This window comes from Pelobates fuscus, chromosome 2, assembly GCF_036172605.1.
Source record: "Pelobates fuscus isolate aPelFus1 chromosome 2, aPelFus1.pri, whole genome shotgun sequence".
Lineage (NCBI taxonomy): Eukaryota > Metazoa > Chordata > Amphibia > Anura > Pelobatidae > Pelobates > Pelobates fuscus.
The window spans coordinates 295,780,647-295,802,193 of NC_086318.1; the positions used below are offsets into that span (position 1 = coordinate 295,780,647).

Below are 21,547 nucleotides of genomic sequence, written 5' to 3' on the forward strand. Positions count from 1 at the left end.
AAAATGTAATATAAATTATATATCCATATGTCATTTCATTCTAACTGTATTTTGTTATTAATATATATATATATATATATATATATATATATATATATATATATATTGGTAACAAAATACACTTTGAATGACATTCTATATATATCTATCTATATACAAAATACAAATAACCGCAAATATATATATATAGATAAATACATATAATTACATAAAAGATTACATTAGTATATACGTAGAATTTAAATACATATATATGTATATATATTAAAATTCTACATGTATATTTAAGTAATCTTTTAACATAATTATGTAATTTGATTAATTAAAATTTGATTGACATGCCTGACAACACAGGGAGAAAGTGCAGAGAATTTAATTCGCAAGCACTATATTTGACCCTGTAACTCTCCAAGACACCATAAAACCTGTACATAGGGGGTACTGTTTTACTCGGGAGACTTCGCTGAACTCAAATATTAGTGTTTCAAACTGGTAAATTGTATTACAACGATGATATTTTAAGTAAAAGTTAAGTTTTTTGCATTTTTTACAAACGAACTGCACTTTTATGGACTATATTATTGTTGTAATATGTTTTACTGTTTTAAAACACTAATATTTGTGTTTAGTGAAGTCTCCCGAGAATAACAGTACCCCCCATGTACAGGTTTTATGGTGTTTTGGAAAGTTAGAGAGTCACATATAAGGCTTGCATTTCAATTTTTTCACATTGAAATTTGCCAGATTAGTTATGTTGCCTTTGAGAGCGTATGGTAGCCCAGGAATGAGAATTACACCCATGATGGCATACCATTTGCAAAAGTAGACAACCCGAGGTATTGCAAGTGGGGTATGTCCAGTCTTTCTTAGTAGCCACTTGGTCACAAACACTGGCCAAATATTAGTTTTTTGCTTTTTTCACACAAAAACAAATATGAACGCTAACTTCGGCCAGTGTTTGTGACTAAGTGGCTACTAAAAATGACTAAACATACTGCACTTTCAATACCTTGGCTTGTCTACTTTTTCAAATGGTATGCCATTATGGGGGTAATTCTCTTTCCTGGGCTACCACACCGTCTCAAGGTAACATTACTAATCTGGCAAATTTCAATTTGAAAATTAAACGTTCTATATTTGACCCTGTAACTTTCCAAAACATCATAAAACCTGTTAGTGGGGGGGTACTTTTGTACTCATGAGACATCGCTGATTACAAATATGTGCATTTTTTGACATTATGACATTCACAGCTAAAATGGCAGACGGAAATACAAATTTTCTCAAATTTTTTTTCAAATGTTATTCATAATGAATTATGTTCCATCTGGAGCACCTCTTCCCCGGATACGGCTTGACACCCTGCCATCCAGTGAGTGGCTGTGCGGTGTACCTTACAGGCCCATTCCACGTAAGAGTCCCCAGTTAGTTTGGCCGTGTCTCTGAATCGCCTCCGGTATGCCTCTGGTGTAACGGCATACCTGGAGATCAAAGCTTCCTTGACAGCCACAAAATCCCCGATCTCCTCCTTTTCAGCCTTTCATATGGTACTTCCATTAATCCTGGGTGTGTAGCTGTCTCTCTGGGCTATGAGGTTCATCCCGTCGCTTGCCACCAGTTGTTAAGACACTCACTGCTTAAATAGATGAAACCGCCATTTAGCCGATAATCCCTTTTTGTAGAAATGTAGGCTTTACATAGCCAACCGCCAAACTCCCAAACTGAGTGTAAGGGAATGCGGTAACTCATGAACATAAAATCAGCCAAACTCCTTTCACGGGTGAAATAGACAAAATGCACTTTCCAAGTAATAATTCCCCCCACAAACGAGACCAAGCTCCGTCTTGAGGGTAAAACAGGATTATGTTTAATGGGGGCTACCTGCCCGGTATTTATGCAGGTCTCCCACCTGGTGGACACTCCCCTAGGGGACCAGATGGAAGACTGTAACACATATTGGACAGTAGCCAATCGCAGTGGCTTAGGTATAATCACTCCCCTTTACACACATAAATCCCTCCTCTTTATCCTGGAGATAATTGGGAAGAAACCTAATTATCTCATGGGATAGAGGCAAATCACCATTTTAAATACAGTAATAAAAATAAATTAAAATACATAAATGTGAAAATACCGAATGTATGTGGTTCGTGTAACGTATCCCCAGATAGCCTGGATCTAAGTGCACATTTCTACCGAATAGCGCTCAGATCCAATGTACACAGTTCAATCGCCATGGAGTCAGAGTTTCTCACAAGTCTTTTGGTATACGATTGACTCCTTGGGACGGCTATCTGGGCGAAGTTCATACGTACGTTGCAAACTCCCGAACGGACCTGTGTTCGTATTCCTCGACGAAATAGAAGGCGGGCGGTAGTTTTCAGCAGTGTTCGGTAGATAAAGTGTCCGTTTTTAGTTCCATAGAATCCTCGCCGAACACCGCTGATCCTTCTCGTGTTCCAAAATGGGCGCCGCCTCGTGGTCGGCATACGAACGACGACCACCCGTACGGATGGAATGGAGAGGTGTCTGCGGTTAACCACAACGTTCTAATTGGGGCCAAGAGGTTAACCAGCAGCACACTCCTCTCCTGGGTGGCCATCCGTTCGGTAGTTTCAATCGGTATTTAGAGAAACACACAAACAGGGGCATACGGACAGGAAATCAAATGAAATAAAGGCAAACAGACGAACCAGCAATCTTAGTCTGTACAGATGGATCTGTCACATTGCCTAAATCTAATTATTATATTTTTTTTGTACACAATACTTGCCTTTTAACTACATTAATTGATTCTTCTATTTCTCCCTTTTATATTTTCTCTCTTCCTAAAAGTCCTGCTATTTTTATTATTTTCAAGACAAATCATGTTTAAGATAAAAAAAAATTTCAGTTGAGTTGCAGTCTCATCTCTGTCCTGATCAGAAGCATGACACATCCTATTTCAACTGATTAGTGCTTGTTCACTGTTTAAATCTAGAGTGGTACAAAGTGGATTTCACTAATAGCATTTATATCAAAAGGAGTATATCAAGGAACATTTAAAGAAGGATGCTTTTTAAGGAAAATATAAGACATTGGAAATACCCTTTTCCGTGTCTTTTCTTTCAAGAATGGACGTATGACGGTATACAAGGCATGGATATACCAGGGTTGATTGACAAAATGGATTCCTCCAAAACGGGCAGGAAAGCTATCCTATAAAACAGGAAAAGAAAAGTAAACATTTTGTAATCCGTCATACTATGTAAACATGCCAATCAGATGTATCATACATTTTTCATAGTAATCCAGTAAGTCCTAAAAAGACTTGCACATAATAAATATGGTTTGATGTATAATTCATACTAGCCTCCAGAGGCTTCCTCAAAGCAAGCTGCTTGTAACAAAAATGCTATTTTTATCATGCCTAACTCCGTGTGTTTTTTTCTTTTTTTTTCAAAATTTTTTAACATCTTTCATTCAATATATGCTTAACCCCTTAAGGACACATGATGGATATATTCCGTCATGATTCCCTTTTATTACAGAAGTTGTGTCCTTAAGGGGTTAAACAGTAAATTAAGAAACAAGTGATCATTCCAGTCAACCAAACCAACAGATATATTGGAAAACATTTAACAAAAAAGTCATATTTACCAAACCAAAATCGCAACAATTCTGGAGAAAGTGTATAATAGCCAACACAGAAAGAACATCCCTTTTTTAAATGTGCTATTTTCTCCCAGAATTGCATGTCAAGTACTGATATTGTTTTAATAGGCGACACATGTGTCTTATAATACAATATTTGCTCATAAAATTTAGTTGACAATGATCCAATGCTTTTGAAAAGCCACTTTAGTGCGGTCCATATGTATCTGGATTTACCCAGGTTTTTATATTTTATGTCTTTATGTTAAATTCAACATTGACTACATGAATTATGTGCACTGGTATTTATATCCTTTAAAATATTTGCAGTTTTTTTGATAGAGAGGGGGATATATATATTTTAGTGTCATCTGCAATTAAGGTACCAAATGTAAGAGAATAATTGATTCTGCAACGATTTCTGATGCATGCCTGTCATTCTTTTAGTAACGCTACATCTAACAAGATGACTACAGGTATTACTTTTCTTTCACAATATGAGTAGCAGTAGAAGAGTCTATATCAAGTGAAAAACAATGTGAATAAACTGATCAGAGATATAGCCAAAACTTTAACTGTGTCAAAATCAATTGTGTGATGAGGACCTCAGCAATAGCAAACAGCCTGGAACACCACTAGAAGATGAATGAAAAATGTGTACAACAGTTGGAACAATTATTTTTTTTTTACATTCACAATGCTCAATATTGTAATTATCGAAGTGAAAAAGAGAACTAGAGAAAATGGCATCAGCATATCCTCAGATACTTTGGCTCCAAGACTGCAAACCACCATTAATAGATGTCGCTAGGGGACATTTTAATCTAGAGTCCTGAATATTTAGTTCTTTAGGGTTTTTTTTTTCCCCTCTATTTATTTTTTCATCAAGCAGTTCTTGAAGCTGCTGCCCATTATAAACAGAAATATCAGTGATACAGTACTCGTCCAGGCTACCTAGGGGGAGCTCTGGAGCAGAATTCTGCTCTATACCTCTATTAGTTAGGTAGTATGACAGGATTGCATTAAATACCGAACAGTACAGCAAGTGCTTGTTTCAGGCTATGCTTTCATTGTGATCCTGAAAAGTAACCACAGCAGACGGAAGAAAATCAGCTAGTCTAGTACAAATTACATTAACAACTATAGTGATTTTAAGACAGTGTAATGTACTAAAGATATAAAACTTAACCTGTTCCAGTTCCACAGTGACTAAAAGAGGAAACTGCAGAAAAAGGAACATTTTAAGTACTACTAAAAATATAGCTTAATGTAGTGTAGTAGTACAATATGTCTTTAGGTGCTCTCCCCTGTGTAAGTAGTTTTACAGAAAACAGGGCTCTCCTTACAGCAGGCACAGTGTGACATTAGTGGGCTCCAAGATTTGGGCTATGTTACACTAATGAATTATCTCATCAACCGCTGAGGGAATGGGTTTAGGTGCCACAAGAACCACCATTTGACAATAGCAGGCGGCTACATACAATAAAACTGTTACAATAAGCCCCAGTGATTATGGTGTTTGGACTTTATCTTTAGTGTAACTCCTAAAGACAACAGCTAGGTGGATCCTGAAATGTACAGAGACATCTTATCTGCTCAGATATTTTTAGAGTCAAAAATTGAATGTTTGTGACTGACAGAGACAATCACCCCATCTGACTCTAATGGAGAATTAATTTTACTTGCTAAGACAAGACAAAGAACAACTGTCCCAAAACAAACAGGATAATTCCTGCAGTACAGGTTTGACAGATCATTAGAAGAGAAGATGGCTGCCTAGTGTCTGAAATGTCTGTGGATTGTAGATTCCATGATTCTATTAAATGCAAAGTATTTGCAATCAAGTACTTAATTTAACAGCTTTGTTTAAGGTTATCCTAATCTGTCCTATTCAGATTTATCCACTGAAATTAAGTGACTGATTTATTGAATTTCCTATGCAGTTCAAGGTCTCTGGTAAAACCTGCACCAACATGATACATTTGAAAACCAGTTTATTAAAGTAAATACCGTAGTCCCTGTCCAAATACAAATGGACTGCATTGCAAATTAGACTGGGAGAACACCAATTAACCTTAGAAATTGCAGATTTCAATTCCCAGAAATTCAAATTTTATTAAAAGGTTACCTAATAGTGAGAGTCAATGATAGACTCTTTCAGTATGAATGTCAGTTCTAACTAAGACTCTTAGATGCATAACATGGGAAGGTTAATTTTTATATTAAAAATACTGTGAGCAAATGTACAAGCAAACATATATATCTCTAACATATCTGACTCCAGGGCAGAAACAGTAAAGTGACCCAGAAATCTTATTGTTGGTCTGCCTCATGCAGGATCGAACATAGTTTGCATAGTTACATAGGCTGAAAAGAGACGTTCCCATCAAGTTCAGCTTTCCTCACATCCGTTTTTTGCTTATGATCCAAAAGAAGGGGGGAAAAACAGTTTGAAGCACTTTCAGTTTTGCAACAAACTAGGAAAAAAATTCCTTCTTGACCCCAGAATGGCAGTCAGATGTATCCTTGGATCAAGAAGCCATTACCCTACAGTTAAAAAAAATTATATAATTGAATATTGTGTTTTTGCAAGTATGCATCTAGTTGCTGTTTAAACATCTGTACATATCTGATAAAACCACTTCTTCAGGCACAGAATTCCACATCGTTATTGTTCTTACGGTAAAAAAAACACAAACTATCTTTTGCCGTAGACTAAATCTTTCTTCCAGTCTAAACACATGACATTGTGTCCTATGTATAGTCCTGTTTGTGAATATATTTCCACACATGGTTTGCATTGGCCCTGGATATATCTGTATAATTTTATCATGCCTCTGAGGCAATGTTTTTCTAAACTAAAGAGGTTAAATTTGTTACCATTTCTTCATAGCTAAAACGTTTCATTCCTTTTATTAATTTTGTTACCCACCTCTGTACTCTTTCCAGTCCAAAATATCTTTCTTTAAAGCAGATGACCTGAAAGCTAATTGTAACCTCATTATTAAAGGGGCGGACAGAGGAGTGGGTATTGACCTGTTGGACAAAGTTGATTATCTTAAGGAAGCTGAGCGGATCTGGGAGAATAGAGACTACTATGAGGTTTCAGGAGTGAACTGAGAGACCTCATAGAATTGGCCTTTTTGAATGGTGCTATTGATAAAAAAGAAAGAAGTTTCTTTCTTTCAACACAGGGAGAGATCCCCATTCTCTATTACCTAAACATAGGTCTTCTATTGATTTTTTAGACCTAACTTTGAGTGGGACTAAAGGAAGAATTATCACTAAGACCTTTCAAAAGAGTGTGGATGTGAATGGCTATTTACATGCTAAAAGTGGTCATCATCCCATATGGATACAGAATATTCCTTTAGGACAATTTACCAGAATCAGACGAAATTGTTTGTTTATGTCTGATTATGAGAAAGAGTCCCTTGTAGTATGCCAACGCTTTATTGATAAGTCTTATCCCCCAAATAAGGTATTGAATGCGTATCTAAAAGGGCATAATTATAATATACTATGGGCCTTTCCAGCTTAACCAATCCCCCTAAAACTGTGTATTCTGAATATGAGTCCAACACTAATGAGCATTATATGATTCTGGATCTATTAGATAAAACTCATGTCTTTAAAATGAAAAAAGCGAAATATAATATCAGTACGAGATAGGTGGGTAGAGGTACAACACCCATCTTTTCAACTACATTTAATATAGCTTTTGATGACATCATTGGGATTTTCCATAAGTATTGGCCTATCTTGACCAAAGACCCCTGGTTATCTTTGTGCATTTCAGAATTCCCTAGAGTTACATTTAGGAAGGCTCCCAGCCTGAAAAAATATTTTAGCTTCCTCCAAGTTTCAGCACTCTAATGAGAGAAAAATGAGAGCAAATAAAGAGGGTTCAATCGACAAACGCTGCGGCCATACTAAATGCCTCACCTGTGGCTATATTTGCCATCTCATTTCGAGTTTCAGCCCTTACAACAGTTCAGAGGTATTTTCAGTGCAATCTGAAATTACCTGTAACACTCCCTTTCACTGGCGGATCCAGAGCCTTATCTCGGGAGGGGCACTCATATATAATTTAAAGTAACAATCCAGGCACAATAACCACTACAGCTCTCTGTAGTGGTTATGGTGCCAGGATGCTGTGGTGCCCTCCCAGAGTAAATAGTCAAACCGTTTAAGAACAGTTTGACAATTTACCTGGGGTCTGCCAGGATAGGGGCTGTAGTATGGGGATAGGGCCTCTAGGTAGGTAGGTGTGTGTGCGTGACTGTGTGTGTGTGCAGTGGGAGCACTGTGTGTAGGAGGGGCATTGTGTGTTTGTGTGAGTGGTGTAGTGTGTGCATGGGAGAGCAGTGTATATATGGGGTGCAGTGGGAACACTGTGTATGGGTTGTAGTGGGGGCAGTGTGTGTATGGGAGTTTAGTGGGGGCAGTGTGTGTATGGGGGGTGCAGTGGGGGTAGTGTGTGGGGGTGCAGTGGGGGTAAGTGTGTGCATGGGGGTGCAGTGGGGGTAAGTCTGTATGGGGTGCAGTGGGGGTAAGTATGTGTATGGGCTGCAGTGAGGGTAAGTGTGTGTATGGACTGCAGTGGGGGCAGTGTGTGTATGGGGGTGCAGTGAGGGCATGGGGGTGCAGTGGGGGCAGTGTTTGTATGGGGGTGCAGTGGGGGGCAGTGTGTGTATGGGGTTCAGTGGGGGCCGTGTGTGTATGGGGGTGCAGTGGGGGCAAGTGTGTATGGGGGTGCAGTGGGGGCAGTGTGTGTATGGGGGTGCAGTGGGGTAAGTGTGTGTATGGGGGTGCAGTGGGGGTAGAGTGTGTATGGGGGTGCAGTGGGGGCAGTGTGTGTATGGGGGTGCAGTGGGGGTAAGTGTGTGTATGGGGGTGCAGTGGGTGCAGTGTGTATATGGGGGTGCAGTGGGTGCAGTGTGTATGGGGCTGCAGTGGGGGCAGTGTGTGTATGGGGGTGCAGTGGGGGTAAGTGTGTGTATGGGGGTGCAGTGGGGGCAGTGTGTGTATGGGGGGGCAGTGGGGGCAGTGTGTATGGGGGTGCAGTGGGGGCAGTGTGTGTATGGGGGTGCAGTGGGGGTAAGTGTGTGTATGGGGGTGCAGTGGGGGCAGTGTGTATATGGGGGTGCAGTGGGTGCAGTGTGTATGGGGGTGCAGTGGGGGCAGTGTGTGTATGGGGGTGCAGTGGTTGCAGTGTGTATATGGGGGTGTAGTGGGTGCAGTGTGTATGGGGGTGCAGTGGGGGCAGTGTGTGTATGGGGGTGCAGTGGGGGTAAGTGTGTGTATGGGGGTGCAGTGGGGGCAGTGTGTGTATGGGGGTGCAGTGGGGGCAGTGTGTATATGTGGGTGCAGTGGGGGTAAGTGTGTGTATGGGGGTGCAGTGGGGGCAGTGTGTGTATGGGGGTGCAGTGGGGGTAAGTGTGTGTATGGGGGTGCAGTGGGTGCAGTGTGTATATGGGGGTGCAGTGGGTGCAGTGTGTATGGGGCTGCAGTGGGGGCAGTGTGTGTATGGGGCTGCAGTGGGGGTAAGTGTGTGTATGGGGGTGCAGTGGGGGCAGTGTGTGTATGGGGGGGCAGTGGGGGCAGTGTGTATGGGGGTGCAGTGGGGGCAGTGTGTGTATGGGGGTGCAGTGGGGGTAAGTGTGTGTATGGGGGTGCAGTGGGGGCAGTGTGTATATGGGGATGCAGTGGGTGCAGTGTGTATGGGGGTGCAGTGGGGGCAGTGTGTGTATGGGGGTGCAGTGGTTGCAGTGTGTATATGGGGGTGCAGTGGGTGCAGTGTGTATGGGGGTGCAGTGGGGGCAGTGTGTGTATGGGGGTGCAGTGGGGGTAAGTGTGTGTATGGGGGTGCAGTGGGGGCAGTGTGTGTATGGGGGTGCAGGGGGGCAGTGTGTATATGGGGGTGCAGTGGGGGTAAGTGTGTGTATAGGGGTGCAGTGGGGGCAGTGTGTGTATGGGGGTGCAGTAGGGGTAAGTGTGTGGTGGGGCAGTGTGTGTGTAGTTGGGGGGGGCTAATTAAAACAGATAAGTGTTGTTGTTTTTTTAAATTAAAAAATATGCTTTATATCTCCCCTCCATTCTTACCTTTGCCCAGGGAAGGGAGGATATAAAGCATATTTTTTTTTAATTTAAAAACAAAACAAATATTTGGAATTACTATTATAAATATTATCCCCCCTCCCTTCTTACCTTTGCCCAGGGAGGGGGGGATATCCATTCTGTGAAGCCCTGGTGGTCCTCGTGGATAATCCCTGGCGGTTCTAGTGGGGTAGTGAACTCTAGCCTGCACCTCGTGGGCTAGAGTTCACTCTCGTGAGAACGGAGCGTTGCCATGGTAACCGCGGCAACGCTCCGTTCTCGCGAGAGGAGACCCGGCGGAGCTGCAAGCTAGAGCTCCTGGGTCTCCTCTCCCTTCAATGCCGGCCGCCCAGCAATGTGCCAGCGGACTGGAGAGGGAGATCTCTGATCTCCCCTCCGGTCCGTGAAGGCACCCAGCAGGATCCGCTCTCGGGGGGGGGGGGGGGGCAATTGCCCCGTTGCCCCCCCCTGGGTCCGCCACTGCTCCCTTTGTAGTGTATCTTTTAATCTGCCCGTGTGATCGGCAATATGTGGGCCAAACTACCAGGCCCTTGAAATGCAGGTTTCGTGAACACAGAACAGCTATAATTCGCAATAATACCAAGTCTTGAGTAGCTCGACACTTTGCCACCTTCCATCATAAGAATCCATCAGGTATTAAGTTAATGGGGTTAACACATATTCCCCCGCATCAGGATGGGGCATTAAGGAAAAGGGAACTAATCAAGTCTGAGTCCATGTGGATCTTTAAGCTAAACACCATGACACCTAACGGCTTGAATGAAGAGCTAGATCTGTTCTAAGTAATTTAATATTGGCTTGTTCTATGTTATAGCACACCCTGTAGTATTGCTTGTATCTTTATGTCATCCTTTGGGTTTACCTTGTACACGTTTCTGTGTATGTATACATACATTTATCTTGGTTACCCAAAATGGATTCCTTGACAGCATATACATTTCCACTCTAAGATCTGGTTTTGGTCTTTTCAAATATTCTCTGATAACCTGTTTTCTCCCCCTCCCTTTGCCCATTTAGATATAAACTTTGTGTTTTCTTTTTTTTATATTAAATTTTATTGGTGGCCTAATTGTAATGTATGAAGTTTTATCTTCTGAAATATACATATACATCTAAATATAAAAACAAATGGTTGAAGTGCTTAAGTTTTAGTTTTATTTTTATTTTTCAACCAGACACTTATATATATACTTATTATTGAATAATAGTTTTCTTTTTTTGTTAACATGTCATTGTTGTTTTTTATCAAAAGATTTTTTATGGATCCAGTCCAGGGTTTACCCTTTACACATGTAACTCAGGTTATTCCTGGGCTATTTAAACTGTGATCTGTGGCAATTACTTTGTCTTGAGAAAGTCCTGTGGGCGGGACGAAACACGTCGATAAGTCACAGCTGACTACGTGACGTTCTGCTCTGTTGCTGTGTGGAGATATAGTCTTTACCTTATTAGATAGCCGGTCTCTGTCGGGAGTTGGTTTCCTCACACCGCGGTCTTTTTTGAAGACACCGACCACGGTGCAAAACGTTACATCCAACCTACGGGTGATTATTTGCCTTACTGGGAGAGTGTTTTCTTTTACACCGCTGTCTTTTTAGAAGACCCCGACCGCGGTGTAATATTTTATCCTCCCTTGACGGATTCTATTTGGCCACTACTATCTCTCTCCATTATACCTCGGTGGGGGCCCCCACTGACGCAAGGTACTTTTATTACGTATATATGGTTTTTGTTTTACTTTCATTACATTTTAAGCATTTGTCATACCTCTAGATACTTTGTTTCACACATTGTATCTTTAGTGTCTGTTAAGTGTTTATTCTGGCATTTACATTTGTCAGGACCTACACATTTTTTGATTTATTATTTGTTTGATTTTTATTATTGTGTACCTTTCAGCAAAAGATCAATTTAGTCATGTTTTTATTCATGATCCGATTGATTTATAGATTTATAGAGACTACTATGAGGTTTCAGGAGTGAACTGAGAGACCTCATAGAATTGGCCTTTTTGAATGGTGCTATTGATAAAAAAGAAAGAAGTTTCTTTCTTTCAACACAGGGAGAGATCCCCATTCTCTATTACCTAAACATAGGTCTTCTATTGATTTTTTAGACCTAACTTTGAGTGGGACTAAAGGAAGAATTATCACTAAGACCTTTCAAAAGAGTGTGGATGTGAATGGCTATTTACATGCTAAAAGTGGTCATCATCCCATATGGATACAGAATATTCCTTTAGGACAATTTACCAGAATCAGACGAAATTGTTTGTTTATGTCTGATTATGAGAAAGAGTCCCTTGTAGTATGCCAACGCTTTATTGATAAGTCTTATCCCCCAAATAAGGTATTGAATGCGTATCTAAAAGGGCATAATTATAATATACTATGGGCCTTTCCAGCTTAACCAATCCCCCTAAAACTGTGTATTCTGAATATGAGTCCAACACTAATGAGCATTATATGATTCTGGATCTATTAGATAAAACTCATGTCTTTAAAATGAAAAAAGCGAAATATAATATCAGTACGAGATAGGTGGGTAGAGGTACAACACCCATCTTTTCAACTACATTTAATATAGCTTTTGATGACATCATTGGGATTTTCCATAAGTATTGGCCTATCTTGACCAAAGACCCCTGGTTATCTTTTTGCATTTCAGAATTCCCTAGAGTTACATTTAGGAAGGCTCCCAGCCTGAAAAAATATTTTAGCTTCCTCCAAGTTTCAGCACTCTAATGAGAGAAAAATGAGAGCAAATAAAGAGGGTTCAATCGACAAGCGCTGCGGCCATACTAAATGCCTCACCTGTGGCTATATTTGCCATCTCATTTCGAGTTTCAGCCCTTACAACAGTTCAGAGGTATTTTCAGTGCAATCTGAAATTACCTGTAACACTCCCTTTCACTGGCGGATCCAGAGCCTTATCTCGGGAGGGGCACTCATATATAATTTAAAGTAACAATCCAGGCACAATAACCACTACAGCTCTCTGTAGTGGTTATGGTGCCAGGATGCTGTGGTGCCCTCCCAGAGTAAATAGTCAAACCGTTTAAGAACAGTTTGACAATTTACCTGGGGTCTGCCAGGATAGGGGCTGTAGTATGGGGATAGGGCCTCTAGGTAGGTAGGTGTGTGTGTGTGACTGTGTGTGTGTGCAGTGGGAGCACTGTGTGTAGGAGGGGCATTGTGTGTTTGTGTGAGTGGTGTAGTGTGTGCATGGGAGAGCAGTGTATATATGGGGTGCAGTGGGAACACTGTGTATGGGTTGTAGTGGGGGCAGTGTGTGTATGGGAGTTTAGTGGGGGCAGTGTGTGTATGGGGGGTGCAGTGGGGGTAGTGTGTGGGGGTGCAGTGGGGGTAAGTGTGTGCATGGGGGTGCAGTGGGGGTAAGTCTGTATGGGGGTGCAGTGGGGGTAAGTATGTGTATGGGCTGCAGTGGGGGTAAGTGTGTGTATGGACTGCAGTGGGGGCAGTGTGTGTATGGGGGTGCAGTGAGGGCATGGGGGTGCAGTGGGGGCAGTGTTTGTATGGGGGTGCAGTGGGGGGCAGTGTGTGTATGGGGTTCAGTGGGGGCCGTGTGTGTATGGGGGTGCAGTGGGGGCAAGTGTGTATGGGGGTGCAGTGGGGGCAGTGTGTGTATGGGGGTGCAGTGGGGTAAGTGTGTGTATGGGGGTGCAGTGGGGGTAGAGTGTGTATGGGGGTGCAGTGGGGGCAGTGTGTGTATGGGGGTGCAGTGGGGGTAAGTGTGTGTATGGGGGTGCAGTGTGTATATGGGGGTGCAGTGGGTGCAGTGTGTATGGGGCTGCAGTGGGGGCAGTGTGTGTATGGGGGTGCAGTGGGGGTAAGTGTGTGTATGGGGGTGCAGTGGGGGCAGTGTGTGTATGGGGGGGCAGTGGGGGCAGTGTGTATGGGGGTGCAGTGGGGGCAGTGTGTGTATGGGGGTGCAGTGGGGGTAAGTGTGTGTATGGGGGTGCAGTGGGGGCAGTGTGTATATGGGGGTGCAGTGGGTGCAGTGTGTATGGGGGTGCAGTGGGGGCAGTGTGTGTATGGGGGTGCAGTGGTTGCAGTGTGTATATGGGGGTGTAGTGGGTGCAGTGTGTATGGGGGTGCAGTGGGGGCAGTGTGTGTATGGGGGTGCAGTGGGGGTAAGTGTGTGTATGGGGGTGCAGTGGGGGCAGTGTGTGTATGGGGGTGCAGTGGGGGCAGTGTGTATATGTGGGTGCAGTGGGGGTAAGTGTGTGTATGGGGGTGCAGTGGGGGCAGTGTGTGTATGGGGGTGCAGTGGGGGTAAGTGTGTGTATGGGGGTGCAGTGGGTGCAGTGTGTATATGGGGGTGCAGTGGGTGCAGTGTGTATGGGGCTGCAGTGGGGGCAGTGTGTGTATGGGGGTGCAGTGGGGGTAAGTGTGTGTATGGGGGTGCAGTGGGGGCAGTGTGTGTATGGGGGGGCAGTGGGGGCAGTGTGTATGGGGGTGCAGTGGGGGCAGTGTGTGTATGGGGGTGCAGTGGGGTAAGTGTGTGTATGGGGGTGCAGTGGGGGCAGTGTGTATATGGGGATGCAGTGGGTGCAGTGTGTATGGGGGTGCAGTGGGGGCAGTGTGTTTATGGGGGTGCAGTGGTTGCAGTGTGTATATGGGGGTGCAGTGGGTGCAGTGTGTATGGGGGTGCAGTGGGGGCAGTGTGTGTATGGGGGTGCAGTGGGGGTAAGTGTGTGTATGGGGGTGCAGTGGGGGCAGTGTGTGTATGGGGGTGCAGTAGGGGTAAGTGTGTGGTGGGGCAGTGTGTGTGTAGTTGGGGGGGGCTAATTAAAACAGATAAGTGTTGTTGTTTTTTTAAATTAAAAAATATGCTTTATATCTCCCCTCCATTCTTACCTTTGCCCAGGGAAGGGAGGATATAAAGCATATTTTTTTTTAATTTAAAAACAAAACAAATATTTGGAATTACTATTATAAATATTATCCCCCCTCCCTTCTTACCTTTGCCCAGGGAGGGGGGGGATATCCATTCTGTGAAGCCCTGGTGGTCCTCGTGGATAATCCCTGGCGGTTCTAGTGGGGTAGTGAACTCTAGCCTGCACCTCGTGGGCTAGAGTTCACTCTCGTGAGAACGGAGCGTTGCCATGGTAACCGCGGCAACGCTCCGTTCTCGCGAGAGGAGACCCGGCGGAGCTGCAAGCTAGAGCTCCTGGGTCTCCTCTCCCTTCAATGCCGGCCGCCCAGCAATGTGCCAGCGGACTGGAGAGGGAGATCTCTGATCTCCCCTCCGGTCCGTGAAGGCACCCAGCAGGATCCGCTCTCGGTGGGGGGGGGGGGGGCAATTGCCCCGTTGCCCCCCCCTGGGTCCGCCACTGCTCCCTTTGTAGTGTATCTTTTAATTTGCCCGTGTTATCGGCAATATGTGGGCCAAACTACCAGGCCCTTGAAATGCAGGTTTCGTGAACACAGAACAGCTATAATTCGCAATAATACCAAGTCTTGAGTAGCTCGACACTTTGCCACCTTCCATCATAAGAATCCATCAGGTATTAAGTTAATGGGGTTAACACATATTCCCCCGCATCAGGATGGGGCATTAAGGAAAAGGGAACTAATCAAGTCTGAGTCCATGTGGATCTTTAAGCTAAACACCATGACACCTAACGGCTTGAATGAAGAGCTAGATCTGTTCTAAGTAATTTAATATTGGCTTGTTCTATGTTATAGCACACCCTGTAGTATTGCTTGTATCTTTATGTCATCCTTTGGGTTTACCTTGTACACGTTTCTGTGTATGTATACATACATTTATCTTGGTTACCCAAAATGGATTCCTTGACAGCATATACATTTCCACTCTAAGATCTGGTTTTGGTCTTTTCAAATATTCTCTGATAACCTGTTTTCTCCCCCTCCCTTTGCCCATTTAGATATAAACTTTGTGTTTTCTTTTTTTTATATTAAATTTTATTGGTGGCCTAATTGTAATGTATGAAGTTGTATCTTCTGAAATATACATATACATCTAAATATAAAAACAAATGGTTGAAGTGCTTAAGTTTTAGTTTTATTTTTATTTTTCAACCAGACACTTATATATATACTTATTATTGAATAATAGTTTTCTTTTTTTGTTAACATGTCATTGTTGTTTTTTATCAAAAGATTTTTTATGGATCCAGTCCAGGGTTTACCCTTTACACATGTAACTCGGGTTATTCCTGGGCTATTTAAACTGTGATCTGTGGCAATTACTTTGTCTTGAGAAAGTCCTGTGGGCGGGACGAAACACGTCGATAAGTCACAGCTGACTACGTGACGTTCTGCTCTGTTGCTGTGTGGAGATATAGTCTTTACCTTATTAGATAGCCGGTCTCTGTCGGGAGTTGGTTTCCTCACACCGCGGTCTTTTTTGAAGACACCGACCACGGTGCAACACGTTACATCCAACCTACGGGTGATTATTTGCCTTACTGGGAGAGTGTTTTCTTTTACACCGCTGTCTTTTTAGAAGACCCCGACCGCGGTGTAATATTTTATCCTCCCTTGACGGATTCTATTTGGCCACTACTATCTCTCTCCATTATACCTCGGTGGGGGCCCCCACTGACGCAAGGTACTTTTATTACGTATATATGGTTTTTGTTTTACTTTCATTACATTTTAAGCATTTGTCATACCTCTAGATACTTTGTTTCACACATTGTATCTTTAGTGTCTGTTAAGTGTTTATTCTGGCATTTACATTTGTCAGGACCTACACATTTTTTGATTTATTATTTGTTTGATTTTTATTATTGTGTACCTTTCAGCAAAAGATCAATTTAGTCATGTTTTTATTCATGATCCGATTGATTTATAGATTTATATGAGTTTTTTACGAATACATATACATTTGTACTTTAAGTGTCACTTTAGTATTTCCAGGAGCGCACATACTTTTCTGATTTTGAGCTTACACTCAATTTAGGACACTTGTTGTAGCCCACTTAATTGTTTGACACTTATTACACCTTCTCTATTAGTTCTTTAAAGCAGATGCCCAAAATTGCTCAGCATATTCAGTATGTGGTCTTACCAGTGATTTATAATATCATAATTTGACATGACAATACGTTTGACATGAGTTAACATATTATATATTTTTGTTGATTTATCCATATGATAAGCAATAATTGATGGGCATATTGTAAAGATGTGTATTCCAACAGATTAATATTATAGGTTTCTCATTATTCAATTTGAAAGCATATTTTCTTTTTAAATCACAGTATGTGTTCGTATTACAGATTAAGGAAATTTGTTCTCAAATAAGAAAAATAGAACGTGAACTTTATTCACCATCTCTAATGTTTAGTGGTATATTTGCATAAATTTCATTGTCTCAGAAATTTTACTTTTTGCCAATCCCTTAGTCATTGTCACTAACTTTATAGTTAATCAGTCGACAGTTTCTCTGTCCAAATCTGCTCACTGCAGACCAGACCTCTCTTATATGAGATGAGTATATAGAACATCGATTTTCCCATATATATTAATAGAAGATCTGTTATTCAGTTAGCAGAACTAAGTTTAAAGAAACACTATAGCATTTGGAATACAAATAAGCGTCCACGGCACCCACCTGTGGGAAGAAAAAATAATAATAATTTCTTCTTACCTTTTCTACCTGGCAGTGCCCACCTCCTTGGCTGAGATCATTGAGCTCAATTATCTGAGTACAATTCAATGCTTTACTGTGTAAAATAATTGGGAGGCTAGTGCATTTGCACAGCAAAACACTTTGCTGTGCCAATGAGAATGTCTGTATTAGACAATCTACTTGAAATAGCAAAGTTTTACTGAGCTATTTCAGTGTTAGCACCTCTAGTGGCAGTTAACCCCTTAAGGACCAAACTTCGGGAATAAAAGAGATCATGACATGTCACACATGTCATGTGTCCTTAAGGGGTTAAACCATGCCGTTCTGCAGAATGGCAATGTGTTCACTTGCAGGGTTTAACCCCTTAAGGACCAAACTTTTGGAATATAAGGGAATCATGACATGTCACACATGTCATGTGTCCTTAAGGGGTTAAACTTGGGGTGGAGTGGTGGGGCCTGGGTGCCTATTGTATACCTTTAACTCTTGTAATAGAATACATCCCCATAAGCGTAAACCGAGTTTCTAATATTCCTAAATCTAACTGAATGTAATTACTCTTGACTAAGTAAGGATGACATGAATTATATTGTAGTAGCTAAAATACTGCCATGGGCTTTCTATATAATTTGATTGCCAACTTATTATATTTTCTTTTAACCATCATGTTAACAATTTTAATGTTGTTCACATCATATTTCAAAGTGAACTGCACACTCCAATTACCATTAACATTTTTCTGAAATGTCTACCTTTGGTTATTTTCTTAGACCAAATGTCAGTATAATCTACAAATCGATGTCATCCATCAATCGTAGATTTTGCATATCTTAGTACATAAATCAGGGGTTTTTCACCAACCTCAGAAATTGTATTTTCATCAGATTGTAAGTATTTATTCACAGCTGATTATTTAGGAGGTTCTGCTATTCCCAATGCAAGGCAGACCTACTGGTGAGAGTCTAATCAAAGATATATATATATATATATATATATATATATATATATATATATATATATACCAAAAATAAATTCAGTGGCTTTCATCAGGATCAACTCAGCTTACAAAAACATTCCATTTACAAATAACTGCTTATATATAGCTGAACAGACTCATAAGAAAAATTAAAAACACTTACCACCTGTGTGTTCAGGCGCCCGGCGTCTCTCACTTCCATGTGCGCATGTGCGAACACGCCAAAACCGGAAGTAGCGTGTTCGCATCATTTGCCGTTGTCAGGGTAACCTGCAATGTAAACAAGCTCCCCGGCAACGAAATGCTGCTGCACTTCCGGTTTCGGCGTGTGTGTGTATGAATGCAGTGTGTGTGTATGAGTGAAGCGTGTGTGTATGAGTGCAGCGTGTGTGTATGAGTGCAGCGTGTGTGCAGTGTGTGTATGAATGCAGCGTGTGTGTATGAGTGCAGTATGTATGAATGCAGTGTGTGTGTATGTGTGCAGTGTGTGTGTGATCAGTGTGTGTGTATGTGTGCAGTGTGTGTATGAGTATGTGTGTGTGTGTGTGTTGCAGAGCCTTTGTGGGGGGTGGGCAATTTTATTATTATTATTTTGAATTATTTTAATATTTTATTTTATTATTTTTTATTTTATTTTATTATTATTTTTTATTATTTTAATATTTTTTTATGGTTATTTTTTATTATTTTATTTTATTTGTAATATTTTTTTTTTTTACTTATTAATATTTTATTATTTCGCTTTTTTTTTTTTTCGTCCCCCCTCCCTGCTTGATACATGGCAGGGAGGGGGGCTCTCCTTCCCTGGTGGTCCAGCATTGGCAGTTCAGTGGGGGGGGCTGTGGGGGCTGCAGAGAGCGTTACTTACCTCTCCTGCAGCTCCTGTCAGCTCTCTCCTCCTCCGCGCCGTCCGTTCAGCACCTCGGTCAGCTCCCACTGTAAGTCTCGCGAGAGCCGCGTCTCTCGCGAGACTTACAGTGGGAGCTGACAGAAGAGCTGACCGGACGGCGCGGAGGAGAAGAGAGCTGACAGGAGCTGCAGGAGAGGTAAGTAACGCTCTCTGCAGCCCCCACAGCCCCAGTCTGTATTATGGCAATGCGAATTGCCATAATACAGACTATTGACTCGAGTATAAGCCGAGTTGGGGTTTTTCAGCACAAAAAATGTGCTGAAAAACTCGGCTTATACTCGAGTATATACGGTATGTTGGTCTTTACGGCAGCACCACTACTTGGAAATGCAAGTTTCGGGTGTGCTCACCCCAATTCCCCTTTTTAATTAGCTCCATAGCCTGATATGGATAGAGAAGAAAATACATAAATTTGGGACATATGGATATGCACCATGTATAAATTATTATTATTATTTTAGGAGGTCCACCCAGCTTTCCTACATTAGCCTAGTAGGGGCTGTGATCACTATGCTTTGCCTGGCTACACAGCTCTAATGTACACCTTGAAGTGATGCCGAAGCCACAGCAAAGTCACACATATATATGCTCCACAAAACACAATCAATTTTACGTTGTCAATGGTATTGTATCTATACTGTTTTATATTATAGCATAATTGGATAATCAGATATCTCTAGAACATTTTGTCTCCTTCAAAATCTCTCTAATGGTTTAATGAATTCAATTATTTTAGTGTCCCTGACTAGTACTTTATATATAAAAATTATATTTTATTCTATAAATAATTACTCAGTATGAATCATTTGTTTCAAATAAATGTTAATAGCTTGGGGTTAAACTACATCCATTCATGTAGATATGTCCATCCATTTTATGCATTCTATTTATTTTTTATTGAAGTATATCACTAAATATCTTTAGAAAACATGGCTCTTAAAGGTTAATAAATATATAATCTCATACACTGCAAATCTCAGTAAAGAAGAACTACCTAAACATGTCACAATAGATATATAGAAAAGGATTTATTCAGCAGGACATTTCCTTTTTCAGATTGTCACATGGTTTAATTGAAGGCAGATGAGGCTATTACAAAAGGTCACAGCGTAATTTTGGAGTCTTGCGAAATTCCTATCTATCATTGAGAAGACAAACTAGACTCTGGCTTGTAAAATATGCCCAGAAAGTTCAGCACATATTTTTTTATAGATAATCATAGCTTGAGTGCAGTGAAAATTGGAACATTGGAGTAAATTTCTAAATATTCATAATTTTTTATCCATGAAGATATATTTTCTACCCTAAAGTAATATTTTACCAAAAAGGTATACATTTATTTTAAAACAAAAATGCATGAAATCAAATAGAGAGGCACAGAAAGACAGGGGGTCATTTACCTAAAGCTATACATTCACTCTGGTAGCTGACCACCACCAAGACTTTAAGACTTTTTAAGAGAACCAAATATATTTTAATGTGTTAAAGTGGGATTGTCACTTTCCAGAATATTTAATATTATGTGTCACATGAGGGGACTCCAGATGCTTGTTTTAACCCAGAGCTGGAGCTGGTTGAACTTTGGGGATCATCAGAACCTATTCACCCTCTGAGCGACTGACAAGGAGATACCCTGAGACTATGTGGCACTATTTGCTGAATTGGAACTGTATTGCGATCCAGTGAATCTCTGATTGGTTGTTGCTCGTGTCCCCAGCCACCAATCACAGCACTCTTCAGAGGGAATGCCAGGAGGGTGAAGAGGCATCTGGGGTTACCCTGGAGTTGGGGTTGCCACTTTGATGAGGGCTCCTGTAATGCCCTCAATGTTCCTTCCAATTGGAAGGAACATTGAAAGAGACCTGTGTATGCCTATGAGATGCAGGTTTCCATTGACACCATTAACATCAATGACAACCACAGTGTGTCATAATCACTGACTCATCTCACCATGAGATTACTGACAAACACTTCCAGGGACATTATACATCCTTCTGTAGTCTAGCAGCCTGGTCATCTTCAGATACCGCAGTCCACCAACAAATATCCCAAAGGCCAGTGCTGGCCTTGAAATCATTCTGAGCACAGGTCACCATCTCATGTACAAACAAATACAGTGCTGATCTTTGCCAACCCTCCCATTCCAGTGAACTGAAAGGAAATTGCTCCCTGCCACTCTTTGCCATGCCTCCCATGAGAGTATACGATATTCTGAATTGATGTGCTTGCAGCGATGCTACTGAGGAATGCCCTGCTTGAGGAAGTGTCCACAAGCAGAACAA

General features: G+C 41.6%; 1 protein-coding gene across 1 annotated transcript in view; it reads right to left on the minus strand.

Moving 5' to 3' along the window:
- CLVS2 (clavesin 2) overlaps positions 1 to 21,547 on the minus strand; it is a 160,852-nt gene that overhangs the window by 20,753 nt on the left and 118,552 nt on the right. Inside the window, exon 3 of the mRNA XM_063443458.1 lies at positions 3,088 to 3,198. Coding sequence (XP_063299528.1) covers positions 3,088 to 3,198 — 111 coding nt within the window. The remainder of the gene's footprint in view (positions 1 to 3,087; positions 3,199 to 21,547) is intronic.